A 13,061-nucleotide genomic window follows, 5' to 3' on the forward strand; every position below is an offset into this window, starting at 1 on the left:
ACGGCGCCTCAGGGCCGGGCGGCGCTTCTGCGGCCGCTGCTCCACCGCGCTTGGCGGGCGGAGCGTCCCCCCGGGCCGGGCAGTGCCGGGGCGGCCCCGCGCCGGGTGAACACACCGGGAGTCCCGCGGCCTTTCAGGTACCGTGAGCGGGGCTGCGGGCGGGGCGGGCGCCGCTGACCGGGGCCTGCGCGGTGTCCGGGCGAGGGAGCGGGGAGGGACTGAGGGCTGCGTATCTCGGCGGAGCGCGGTGTCAGTGCCGACGGGAAGGAGGCGAAGGCGGGGAAGAAGCTGGCGGGGCTGCTTCTCTGTGGCCCTGTTGGCTCCTGCAGCGCTCGGGCGGCAGGGCCGGCCTGGGCCGGGCCAGAGCGGGGTCTGGGGCCTGGCGGAGCCGCACCGAGGGGACCAGGCCGTGGCACCGGGCAGGGCAGGGATGTCCTTGCAAGTCTGGCCAGGGAGAGTTCTGCATGACGGTCGCGCTGGCCCATTTGTGGAAAAATACTGAAAACCGAAGTTCAGCAAGGAGGAGTGTTCGCATTGGCAGTAGTTCTCCAGGGATGAGCTGCCTGCACCCTTAGGAGCAGGATCTCTGAGGGAGCTCGGAGAGCGAACAAAGGATGGTGGAGCGGCAGGTGGTGTTGTGGCCATGCTCTTTTTAAAACAGTGCAGGCAAGGGGAACTAAGCCAAAGGAATGACCCAAAAGGTGACCAAAACCTGAACATTTCTCCGTTAACTCGAAAATACGTATCATACGTACACCGCAACGTATGCTAATGAAATAAGACATGTACATGCTTTACATATATGGCTGAAGTCCCTTAAACTGCACCAAATATGAAATGTCATCAACTGAAACTCCACCTTTTACCCTCCGTCAAAAAAACCAATATAAATACAGGTTGAGAGGGGCGGAGGTCAGAGGAGACACCTCCACCTTTGTATCCTGGGACTGTCGGCGGGCTGTGCCTCTCTCCTCCCCCGTAGGAATGCCTGTTGGGTAAGGCTCAAACACAGAGTGATCCCTCAGGGAATTCAGAGAGGCAGCTTCTGTTTGTGATTGTGCTTTTAGTCATCTCTCACTGTAACGTATTTGTTACTGGTTAATTGCTCATATTTTTTGTGTTCACGTGCTCCTGCAGACAGTGTGTTTATCACTGACAATCCAGCAAGAAGTTGCATTTTTGTTGCTCAACAAATGACAGTATTTTGCACCTGAGGGTTGTTGAAGGTTTCCAGACTGTGGTTTGGCCAGGAGAGTTTGTTGGGCATGAGCAGCCTTACAGTGTGTCTGTCATGCTGTTTGTGAATCTGTGAGTGTGGTAGTTCTTATTGAAAGTGACTGGACTCACAGTGCTGCACTGGCTCTGTGCTTCCTTTTTTAGTGCTGAATTGGTGATTTCTCAGAATCAGCACAACCACCCCTAGCCCCTCTCATATCTGAGGAAGTTTATTTTCTGCGAAATCTTCTTCTTCTTAATGTGACGGAAAAAATTGTGTGACTCCTAACACAATACTCATTGTGGAGTTCTGCATGGTTTATCATATTTAGCAGTGCTGAACTCTGTGCTACACACCTGCTGATAACAAAGTCTGGGGTATTGAGCCACTCATATAATACAGTTTAATTGTTGCATATTATTGCCAACATTTTCGTTGGGGAAAAATATGGGAGTGAATTTAAATCTGCTTAATGGAGAACTGAGTTTTTAAAAAACACCACTTGTACTTTTTTCATGTAAGATTGTTTCATTTTTTTCATACAGCATGTTACACCCTGACCTAAACACCTGAATTTCTTGTTATATTCAGTGATACAGGATGCTGTTTCCTTTGGTATTGTGTGCAGTTATGCTGATAGGGAGCTGTAAAGTTCAAGAAGATGAATGGATTGACCCCACGGATATGCTCAATTATGATGCAGCATCAGGAACAATGAGAAGACCTTACAAGGTAGAAGAAGAAAGGGTGCGTGTCTCTCTCAAGCAGCCACATGCTTTTGGAAGATTGCTCTTAAATGGTGATAGTAGATAATGATAGTAGTACGGTGTTTTTAAGGGATTATTATGTTGTACCTGAATCCATACACAGGAAAGTCTTGTGTGTCCATGGTTAAAATTCCAAGGAAAGAAATTGTGATCTATATTACTGTAATTAGCTCAGGACGTTTTCCTGATGAGTTTCTGTTCCACTCAGATCAAGTCATATCAAGCAGGCTTTTTGTATTTTCATAGGTGGTGCTTGATTTGTGCAGGTTGTGGCACCACAAGTTACTGCTCTGAGAAGGAGTGGGTTAAGCAGCTCTTGCTAGTTTCTCAAGTATAGTGCTAAATGTCTTGAAAATCAGGTTCCTAACTGATAAAAGTTGGGGGAGTTAAAGTTAATTATTATATTTTATTTTAATTAACCAGTTTCCCAGCAGTAGGAGCCAGTTTCCCATTTCTCGTGTGAGACTATTGTGAAAGTCCGTGGTGTTTTGTAATGCTGGGCCTCGGTTTTCAGAAGGAAAACTGTACTTTCAATGATTCCTTAACATTGAAGAGAAGATGAAGTAGGAAAAAAAATAGTTCTAACAAGGTGAATTGTCTCTGTTGCCTTGTATGAGGAACTGACTCTAAATATCACGAGATGCATGTTGGTTATCTAGTGCATATGTGTACACGTGGCACTGTAAACTGGGGGTGGTTGTATGGGCACCCTTGATTCTTGCCATTATTCACCTTTCAAGTTTGGTTTTACAGTCTTCAGTAATACTGTTTAAACACTACAGAACGTCATTCTCTGAAGCTTAAAAAATGCACAGTGCATTATTGCTCTCCACAGCTTTCCTCATCAGCCTCCAGCTGCTCCAAGTCCACCTGATAGTCATTAGCATCCCTAAGATGCAGCAGCAAGCTTTGGAGTCTTTAAGCCTGGAGCCCAACTGCTTCAGCTTTTATTAAAAAAGTAGTAGCTTTATTGTTGTCTCCCACAAAAATAGAACTACATAGTAAAGGAAAAAAATTACTACTTTGTCTTAATCCATCTTTTCAGGATTTCTTTTCTGCTCTGCAGTGAGTTTTTAGGTGGGTAGGCTGTGTGGGCTGCCCAAGCCTTCAAAACCACACTTTGTTTCAGCATGAGTTCACTGATTAATGTCCTGTTGTGCTTCCCCGTGGAGACTTCCCTCAGTGTGCACACCTGGTTGTGTAGAAGCAGCACTGCCAAAACTGAGTCTGAGTAATGAACAGGAAACATAGTGTTCTGGAGCAAAGAAAGGCAGGCAGCCCAAAATGGGGTTTGTGTTTACTTGCAGTCTGGCTGGTGGCGTGGCCAGCTGGACTGGGAGTTTGCCTGGCTGGAAACTGCCCCTTTGCTGAGTCAATTTTTAGCCAGTGCCATTATCTAATCTGATGCACTCAGTGGATCACCAGCGCTCAAAGGAGGGGAAAGGGCAGGTGGGGGAGGACAGGCAAGATCTCACCTTCTGCATGCATTTAGATAAACTCAAAGCAGTTCTCCGTCTGGAGCCTAAAATAACAGCAGAGAGGCAGCTGGAGTGTCATTGGGAGAGTATTAGCAGCAAAGATCTGTACTCAGTTTTTAGTTCCTTTGGTCTTTCTGAAGTGATGTGACTGTAGAGGTGTAGCAGGGCATGTTGGTCAAATTGTTGGATTCTAAAAATGTTTTTCTTCTGTAATTTTAGGGAAACTATCATGACTCTGAGGATAAGGCTCTGGATACAGTCAGTACTGAAATCTCACAAAGTTGTTCCAGGGTAATAGATTCCTTGCAACACAAGGTTTGTTCTTCAGACAATTTCCAGTGTTTTATTTTTTTTTAATTAGTTCAGACATTTTCCAGTGTTTTATAGTTTGTTCTTTTTGATGATGCTCTTCTGGATAGTATCAAACAGGTGCATCGCTGGCATAATTTATGCTTTATGGAGGGGTAACCTCTGTGCAGAGGAGAGACTGAAAGTGGCTTAATTCAAGTTGTTGTTCTGCCTACAAAGGTCTGTTTCCTGACATGTTTTATAATGTAACAAAATCAATAGGAGCTAGGGGCTTCTGTCCAGTGTCAACAGTTTAAAGGTGTGGTGCTTGATTTTAAGGGGTGGGTTGTGGGCATAGAGACCATGGCGGTGTGCAGTGGTACAGCTCTGAGGAGCTGCTCTCAGACCCCCTCCCAGGGTGTGGGGATGCTTGTGTGGGCACTGGGGCACTCGCTGCCCTCAGCCATTTGGATACCCAGTGGGATGTGTGTCATTTTAGTGGTGTTTCAGCTACGTAGGATCTTTGGCAGTTTTTTTTTTTTTTCCCCCCCCGATGCAAACTTTAAATGCAAGGAGATCCAGATGTTCACATTTGTTTCTAGCCTTACTGAGGTCAGGATTTGAATATTCCTAGCAGATGTGAAATCTCCAGTACTGGCCAGTCCCATGGAAAGTAGTGTCTTCAGCAACTGCATACGCTTTTTATCTGGCATACTAATCATGGGATCATTGCTAAAATAAAGAAGTTCAGAAGTGCCCCTGTTAATCCTGAGTTTAATGTTGGTATGCTCCTATGAAGAAGCTGGTTTGAGCAAAGTGAATAAAAGTGTCTTTTTCACAATTGCAGATTGCAGAATGTGAGAAGAGGATTGCCAAATCACATGAAAGCCGCAGCTTTTATATTTTTAAGCGATACTTGAATAAGATTTTAAATGAAGCTGGAAAACTTGGCCTTGTAAGTATTTGAATAGTCATTTAAAAAAATACTTAATTAGAATGAATTCATATTACTGCTTCATGTAGCTTCCAGTTACCAAGCATTGATTAATTATGCTGGTGTACTTTAAATGAAATGAAGGGAACTGATTTGCAAAGGACAAGATGATACAAGTATGTGCATCCAGTACTGCTGAGGAGACACAGTTGCCATTTGATCTGTACAGCATCCAAAGGAAGGCTATGTGATTTCAGTGTATCCAAACATCTGTTGCTGGGATGCAGCTATAGAAGCTCCTTGTTCTGCTCATGTTAATGGTTGGAAACTGGAAGGAGCTAGATTTGGGTTGTTGCAGATTTTTAAGGCCTGTATTGTAGCTCTACCATGTTAACCTGCAGAGGGTAGAAGCGAGGACAAGGTAGCATGGGAGGAGTACAGAGAAATTGTCCAAGCAGCGACAGGGATCAGGTTAGGAAAGCTAAAGCCCAGATGGAATTAAACCTGGCTGAGGGCAATACTCGTAAGGAAGGGATGCCATCCAGAGGGACCCTGACAGACTTGAGAGGTGAGTCCATGCAAACCTCATGAAGTTCAGTGAGACCAAATGCAAGGTTCTGTACATGTGTTGGGGCAATCCCAAGCACAAGTATAGGCTTAGGTGGAGAATGGATTGAGACTGTCCCTGGGGAGAAAGACTTGGGAGTGCTGGTGAACCTGGCAATGTGAGCTTGCAGCCCAGAAAACCAAAGCACCCTGGGCTGCATCCAGAGCAGTGTGGGCAGCAGAGCAGGGAAGGGATTTTGCCCCTCTACTCCGCTCTGCTGTGTCCAGCCCTGGGGTCTGCAGTGCAGAGAAGAATATGGACCTGTTGGACCAACTCTAGAGGAGGCCACAAAGATTCTCAGAGGTCTGGAGCACCTCTCCTACAAAAACAGGCTGAGAGAGCTGGGGCTGTTCAGCCTGGAGAAGGCTCTGGAGAGGACCTTAGAGACCCTTTGAGTACCTAAAGGGGGTCCTTATAAGAGGGACTTTTTACAAGGGTATGCAGTGCTAGGACAAGAGGGAATGGCTTTAAACTGAAAGAGAGGAGGTTTAGATTAGATATTGGGAAGAAATTCTTTGCTGTGAAAGTGGTGAGGCACTGGAAGAAGTTGTCCGGAGAAGTTGTGGATGCCCCATCCCTGGAAGCATTCAAGGCCAGGCTGGATGGGGCTTTGAGCAGTGTGGTCTAGTGGGAGGTGTCCCTGACCATGGTGGGGGATTGGAACTAGATCATCTTTAAGGTCCCTTCCAACCCAGACCATTCTGTGATTCTAACTATCAAGCAATAGTAGCTTGTTAGAGTTTCCATATAAGAATCACCTTATTACTTTCTTTATGCAGTGGTTTCAGCTGGGACAGAATGAAATTTCTTCCTGTAGCTGATGCAGTGCTGTGTTTTGGACTCAGTGTGAGAGCACTGTTGATAACACACTGGTGTTTCAGTTGTGTCTTCAGTGGTGCTTTCTCTAAGTCAAGGACTTCTCAGAGCCTCGTGCCAGCGAGGAGGTGCAGGAGGAGCTGTGGGGGAGGGTGGCCAGGACAGCTGAGCTGAGCTGGCCACAGGGATGTTGCAAACCATGGCTGTTGTGCTCAGGATGAACTGGGGGAGTTGGCTGGGAGGGGCTGATTGCTGCTGGAGGACAGGCTGGGCTAAGGGGTCAGCTAAGGGAGCAGTTGTGTTGTGCATCACTTGTTCCTCTGGGTTTTACTTCCTTCTTTCTCTCTTTCATGACTATAGTATATTACCATCACATTTTATTTTGTTTCAATTATTAAACTGTTCTTGTCTCAGCTCATGAGGTTTACCTTTTTTCTGATTCTTCTTCCCAGCAGGAGGGATATTGGAGGAAGTGAGTGGCTGCATGATGCTTTAGCTTTTGGCTGGGCACTTTATTGTCTTTGGAGATTTTTTCTATTAAGAGGTAGAATTGATTTTTAGTAATAAGTAAAATTACTGTTAAATAAGGAACATATTTAGCAATGTAAAACTTATTTTAGTATTTAATAGCTTATATCTGTATTATCCAGTCATGACTGAAGCACACGTAGTGCATATGTAATTATTACTTGTTAATGAGCACTGGTTCTGAAATTTTAGTGACAGGTGAGATAATTCACTTTATTTTTTAGGGTTTTTGCTGTAGAATTTAAGGATTACAAACCAATTGATTTGTGTTTCATGTAGTTTAGACGAACAAAAAGGTTACAGGATCATAGTGTGCCCCCTGTCCCATGTTTTCATCCTGCAGTCTGCTTCTGAAGGGTGCTGGTACAGAATGAATATGATAGGTTTTTTCCTAGGGATGCACTTCTATTTCCAAATAAGCAGCTTTTAACCATTGTTTTGCTTTGCTTTGAATTCAGCCTGAGGAAAGCGTGGGCTACGTCCATTACGATGCTGAGATCATTCTTACAAGACAGACGTATGTGGAGATCCTTAGGTTTGTCAATGAGGAAGCCTGGCAGCCAGGTGCCCTGGATGAGGCACTGAGTGATATTTTGATAAATTTTAAACACCATGATGATCAAGCTTGGAAGTGGAGATTTGAAGATGCTTTTGGAATTGATCTATATAATTTGTTTTTGGTAAGACAATGAAGGTTGATTGTTGGTTTTAATTGCTGTTTTCTTCGGTTTCTCTGTGCAAGGCTAGTCAATTAATATTACCATCTTAACTCCACACATAAAGCAGTCCTTTCCATCATACTTTCAGTAAGTCACTTTTCTTTTATGGTTGCTGAAGGATGTATTTGCTTTAAGAAGGAATTCAAGTTTTTTATTTGTGTGGTCATCTGCTCTTATTGTAGCTTTGGTTTGGGGTTTTTTTCTGGTGTGCTTTTTTTTTCTTGTCTTTTATATCTGTGTTGCCACTCATTATGCTCTAGCACTTTCTTACCATTAGAGCTGACACCTCATGCATTATAGATTTTCCAGGTTTGTCTCTTGTTCATGTAGATGCTGAATCTGTTGGTTTCTGCAAGAGTTGGAATGTATTTATATTGAGCCAAGTATATATTTGAACTCCTGTAGGTCAGAGGCTTCTGCAAATTTTGTGGAAAAAATTGTGTAGTGTTGGAGAGGAAAGAATGACTGGGAATTATAAAGTGCTAAACTGAGGATCTCCAATAAGCTGAAGCTTTCTGAATAAATCTTTACAATTCAAAATACGCTAATGTTTTATGCTGACATAATCTTGCATGTAGCCTGTCTAGATCTGAGGGGTCCCTGGAAGCCAGATGACAAAAGCAAGCTGTCAGTAACCTCTGATAGGGGTCCTCAGGTGGAAAGACACTGAAGTGCTTCTCTGAAGTCTTGCTGCTGGTACCCAAACTGTAACTTTGTCTCTTAACCAAAGTGCAGGAGTTGGCAGCAGTTGTTCTGTGGTTCATGGCAGGCACAAACTGCTCAAGCACTGACTGACAGCAATTTGATAATTTAGAAGTGTGGTCACTAATGTAACAAACATCCTAAGGAAGAAATAACTAAAGATCACAAGAAGCAAGTGAGCAATTGCAATGTAAGGCTGTGATAGGAATGAATACTAGTACTGCCTCAAAACTGTTCTGTCTTGTACAGATGGGCTGTGGAACTGAGGAAACACTTCTCAGCTATTCTGTGTAAATGACACTAGTAAAAACAAAAGTTGGAAGTTTCTTCATGTGTCCTGTCAGTAAGCTTGGAAAATTCCAAATGTGGGTCATAATTTTTTTCCTCTTTTCTTTTTCAGCTACTCTTGTGCTTAGTGTGCATTGTAATTGTAATAGCTACAGAACTCTGGACACGTATTCTTTGGTTTGTTCAGCTAAAACGTGTTTTATTAATAAGCTTTTTCATCAGTTTTGCATGGAATTGGCTTTACTTGTATAAGGTAAGTTCTGTAATCCTAATGGCTTTTTGGCTTAAAACTTTACAGTTATGAGGGAGTTAAGGTTACTTAGTTCCTTTGGTTAGTTTACATAAAGCTCTTAATTAACTGCAGAATAAATGGATAAACATTTTATTTTACATGTTTATGGGTGTGTTAGGCTTAAGAACAAAAGAAACCCTGATAACTTTATCCTGCTGTAGAGGTGCACAGAATTCAGAGAGCACTAGAACTCTGATTTCACCACGTGGGCAAGGCAGATGTGACCTCTAACTAAAGCAGCTTGGTAGAAAAGTTACACAGAAATACATTATGAGGAGGTTTTTTCTTAAAATTCCCTGGCAGAAAGTGTGTTTGATGCGATAGACCAGATAAACGCTTCATTAATGGTGATGAAGTGGCTGATGGTACAATAGGATCAGTTTTATTGAGGAGGAGTTTAAGCTACCAGATCATAGCCCCGCCACAAAATCTGCCCCTCACATCATCAGGATTGAGCTGCAGTTTGTCAAACCCAGGGATAGCAGAGTGCTGGAGTAGGATGGCTCTGGCACAGGAGTGGAATGCCACTTTTCTAAAGAAGCAGACTTTTTCTAAATACATATTACATGGGGAACTGCCATTACAGGGGGACAGTGGGGAAATTCTCATTTACATGGGGAACCACCCCAGGCCTGCTGAGAGCAAACACAGATAGCTGAGGAGCAGCACTCGTGGCTGCAGCCTGCTCACTGTGTGTTTCCCATCCCTGCTGTTCCTGCAGCTGGCTTTTGCTCAGCACCAGGCAGAGATTGCCAAGATGGGGCAGTTTGATAATGTCTGTGAGGAGAAGCTGGACTGGCGGGGAAGTCTTATTGGTGAGTACTTGTGTTGGTACTTTGCAGTAGTAGTTAAAATCACAAAATATCAATTCACAGTATCCCAGAATATTCAGATTTCTTCATTAGTAGTACAGGGAATTTTCTACAGTACATGATTATGTGATTTTACCCTTTTTCCATCCCATAGAACTTTGTCTTCGAGGCCTTGGGAGGAGAGCTGATGACAGCACTGTACTTGGAGCATGTCATGGTGTTATGTCTAACTTCCCCATGTTTCCCCAGCCACCATCCCCAGTACCATTCAGTGCCATTTACTGAAGACAGGCAGGCAGAGTTCAGGACAAGGATTTTTTTTTTTCATGTATCAGGCCTGTGAATACAATGGATTTCAGGAATTGGATCTGTAATTGTTTACTCAAGTGTTAGTATTTTACAGAGAAAGCTGATTTTTTTATTAGCTGTTCTTTCTATCCAGTGCTATAGCAAGTAGATGAAGGGTGGCAGCTCTTACAGAGTGCTTGTTATGGTCTTCCCTTTGTAATTTCTTGACTCTGATCTGTTTTTGATAAATGTTAATGATTTATGTTCTGACTGCAGTAAAACCAAACTACAGAAACAATGATGTCATACATCACTTGTTTATAATGTAAAAATTCCCTTAAGAAGACTTCCTGCTTGTAACTAAAATAGACCCTTGAATCTAGCAAGCAAAATAGACAATTTCAATCTCCTGCAGACTGGCAGATGAGCAATAACACAGAACGATGCTGTGTCAGTAGCTGTGAACACAGTGTGCAAGTTCATAGTTTCCACAGATGTGACTTTTTTTCCCTGAGGCTTCTGGGGTACTAAGCTCACCTAAAGAGCTTTCTTGATTATACATGGCAAAACTTCAGGTTCTCCTCTTTCTTTCCAGCCTTCCCTCTCCTTCCTGCATCCCCATGACTGGATAAACTGTACTGCCAAGCTAATCTCAGATGTGTAAAAATAAATCTCAGTTCTGAACCATATCTAGAAGAGTTCTCTTCCATCTGTAACTGAAATGCTACTTTCTGTATTACTGCTGTGTCACAAAATGTATTTTTCAGTAGTAAAAATATGTCTCTGCTTTGACTTCAGAATGGCTTAGAAGTACATGGACGTTTCAGAACGATCCCTGTCAGAAGTACTATGAAACTCTGCTTGTAAATCCTATTTTGCTGGTTCCACCAACAAAGGTATGCCAAGCCCAATGCGACTGTTCATGTTTGTTGTTTGTGTGACAACACTGGTTTGTTGTTTGTATTTTTCTAGGCCTTGGCAATAACTTTCACCAACTTTGTAACTGAGCCTTTGAAGCACGTAGGACAAGGTATTGGTGAGTTCATCAAGGCACTTATGAAGGAGATACCATTAATTCTGCAGGTTCCAGTGCTCATTATGATGGCTCTGGCTGTCCTGGTTTGTATACATTTCTCTTATATTTAAAAGCTCCATTTTATTTTTTATATATTAAATGTATTTATGTTTAAGTATTATCTATTATATTACTTACTTGTACAGCTGAACAGATTTCTTAGTACAAATGAAATTAACTTCTACAAGGGAATTTTTTCTTGACAAAGACTTCGTACTACAATTGGTCTAGGAATTAAAATAGCCAAGTTTTGTATTCAAACCATATTCTTCTCCCACTCCCCAAGTGGGATATAATAGCATTGAACTGCTTAAAATCTTAGACTCTCTGACAGTTTATTGCACCTTAGTTCCCATTTCTTCTTTGAGTCATTACACAGTGAGGCATCTAGTTGGCATTTTGTACACAAAAGCATTGAGTTAGAGCCTTAAACATCTTTAATGTAGCACCAAGAAGGAACTGCATCCAGCCCGGCAGTTCCTGCAGCATGCTGGAATTGGAGCTATTTTCTTCACCTGAGCTTTTCTTCCAGAGTCTTTCAGATATGTGACACTGAAATCTGTGTGAAAACCATAGGCTGCAGATATTTGGTGTTTTGCTCAATTTGGTTTTTTTTCCTCTCCCCCAGGCTTTTTGCTATGGTGCAGGATCATCAGTGTCTGCATTAAGATATTTAACGTCTTCTCAGAAGAAAAGTCTTCCTCTGCCTGCGAGTCAGCAGGAGCAAATAGCCTTTGGGCAGTACGAAGGGAGGCCAGCAGATGAGTATTATTTGCAGAAGCATCCTTCTGTCCCCAGAGGCCACCAGGACAGAGGGGATGCCTCCACAAGGCCTCTCCCCACGGCGAGACCGGGCAATGGCAGCAGGAGCGCGGACACGGCGCACAGCAGCGACAAGCCGGATGCACAGGTACCAGAGTCCCCCAGGGACCAGAGTCCCACAGACCAGCACCTGCTGTGACCCCTGGTGCTCTGGGAGGTGGCATTAAACTGAACAGATTGCAATGGCACCTGCTAGAACACATTTAAACAAGAAGCTTAACCCAGATGTGGGAGAGAGAGGAATTAAGGAAGTACATATTCCCCTAAGAACAGTTTGATAGAGGTGTCTTGGATGTGTTTCTTCTGGAAAAATACCTTGCAATGGCTAACTGTGTCAGGAAACTACTGAATTAAAACTCTTTAAAGACAACTTCAGTTTTGAGAGATCAGTACTTGAGTCAGCCTGGGCAATCATGATAACACACAGAAGAAGATAAAAAGCAGTGCTGACGTTCCTGTTAACTATAGAAAATTCAAACCACATTTATACTCTACATTATTTACAGGTTCTGTTGCCCCAGGAAAAAATATCCTTGTCTTGCTTTGGATGAGCTCCGCCCCCTGAGCTGGGATGCACTTGAAACAATAGATGCTGTCACTTTAGACTGCTTAATTAATAGATTGTTATGATTTTTTTGCAGAACAGATTGTACACTGAATCTGAAGTGCATAGACTTGGAAATCTCAAAGCTGAAAACTTGAATGAAGAACCTGCATTTGAGCAGCAAAAACAGGAGACAGGTAAAGCTGAGGGAGAGACTGAAGAAAATGGTGACCCTAATAGAAACCTAGAAGGGAAAAGTTCTGCTATGGAACCATCTGAAGAGAAGAAAAAGATTGTTTTACATGACACCCAGGAAAGAGACTAAGGAAGACCCAAGCTTTTCGTAAGTTTTCTCTAATCTTTACTTGTCACGTGCTTGCTAATTCTGCTCGCATTCTCAAGCGTAGAAGAGAGAACAACAGCAAGCTGGAAGGTGAGGTTGTAAAATCTGGGAGAGTGAGTAGATGTACCGTGTCTGGAATCTGAAATAAAGGTGTTAAGTAAGATGATATGCCTTTAAGTGGCCAAAAAACCCCAGGCTCATGGAGTGTTGCTGCTTGTTGGAAATAAGGGTTGTGTAGTAAGTTTTGAGTAATTCCCATAATACTAATTCCTAGCTCATAGGTCTTTAAAATCAGTTTGCTTCTTGTCAGCTGGGTTGTAGGACAGCCTACAGCTTTCCTCCTGGTATCATGATTTGCAGAGAGTGAGAACCTGAGGTTGTAGCAGTGGTTTTTAGGGCAAGGACCAGGAACTACCCTGGGGACATTCCAGTAGTTGGTCCCCAGAACTCTCCCAGCAGAGCCTGTCCTTCGCCAGAGCAGGAGAGGAATTGAGGTCAGGTACAGCAGCTGTGTGTGACACTGGAAAGTGAGGTGCTGCAGG

General features: G+C 43.3%; 1 protein-coding gene across 4 annotated transcripts in view; it reads left to right on the plus strand.

Annotated features, from left to right (window-relative positions):
* Nucleotides 1-13,061, plus strand: part of CLCC1 (chloride channel CLIC like 1) — a 15,991-nt gene continuing 2,930 nt past the window's right edge. For 2 of the 4 annotated variants that reach the window (XM_082287290.1, XM_082287291.1), the window contains exons 1-11: nucleotides 1-137; nucleotides 1,808-1,963; nucleotides 3,681-3,776; nucleotides 4,597-4,704; nucleotides 7,093-7,314; nucleotides 8,456-8,596; nucleotides 9,357-9,450; nucleotides 10,534-10,631; nucleotides 10,708-10,854; nucleotides 11,439-11,720; nucleotides 12,274-12,519. In XM_082287290.1, the coding sequence (XP_082143416.1) occupies nucleotides 1,817-1,963; nucleotides 3,681-3,776; nucleotides 4,597-4,704; nucleotides 7,093-7,314; nucleotides 8,456-8,596; nucleotides 9,357-9,450; nucleotides 10,534-10,631; nucleotides 10,708-10,854; nucleotides 11,439-11,720; nucleotides 12,274-12,501 (1,563 nt within the window). In that variant the 5' untranslated portion in view covers nucleotides 1-137; nucleotides 1,808-1,816 and the 3' untranslated portion in view covers nucleotides 12,502-12,519. Of the gene's footprint in view, nucleotides 138-1,807; nucleotides 1,964-3,680; nucleotides 3,777-4,596; nucleotides 4,705-7,092; nucleotides 7,315-8,455; nucleotides 8,597-9,356; nucleotides 9,451-10,533; nucleotides 10,632-10,707; nucleotides 10,855-11,438; nucleotides 11,721-12,273; nucleotides 12,520-13,061 lie in introns of those variants that run through there. The other 2 variants (XM_082287292.1, XM_082287293.1) reach the window with 2 other exon arrangements.

The sequence above is a fragment of the Coloeus monedula genome (genome assembly GCF_965178545.1).
Source record: "Coloeus monedula genome assembly, chromosome: 9".
NCBI classification, from domain to species: domain Eukaryota; kingdom Metazoa; phylum Chordata; class Aves; order Passeriformes; family Corvidae; genus Coloeus; species Coloeus monedula.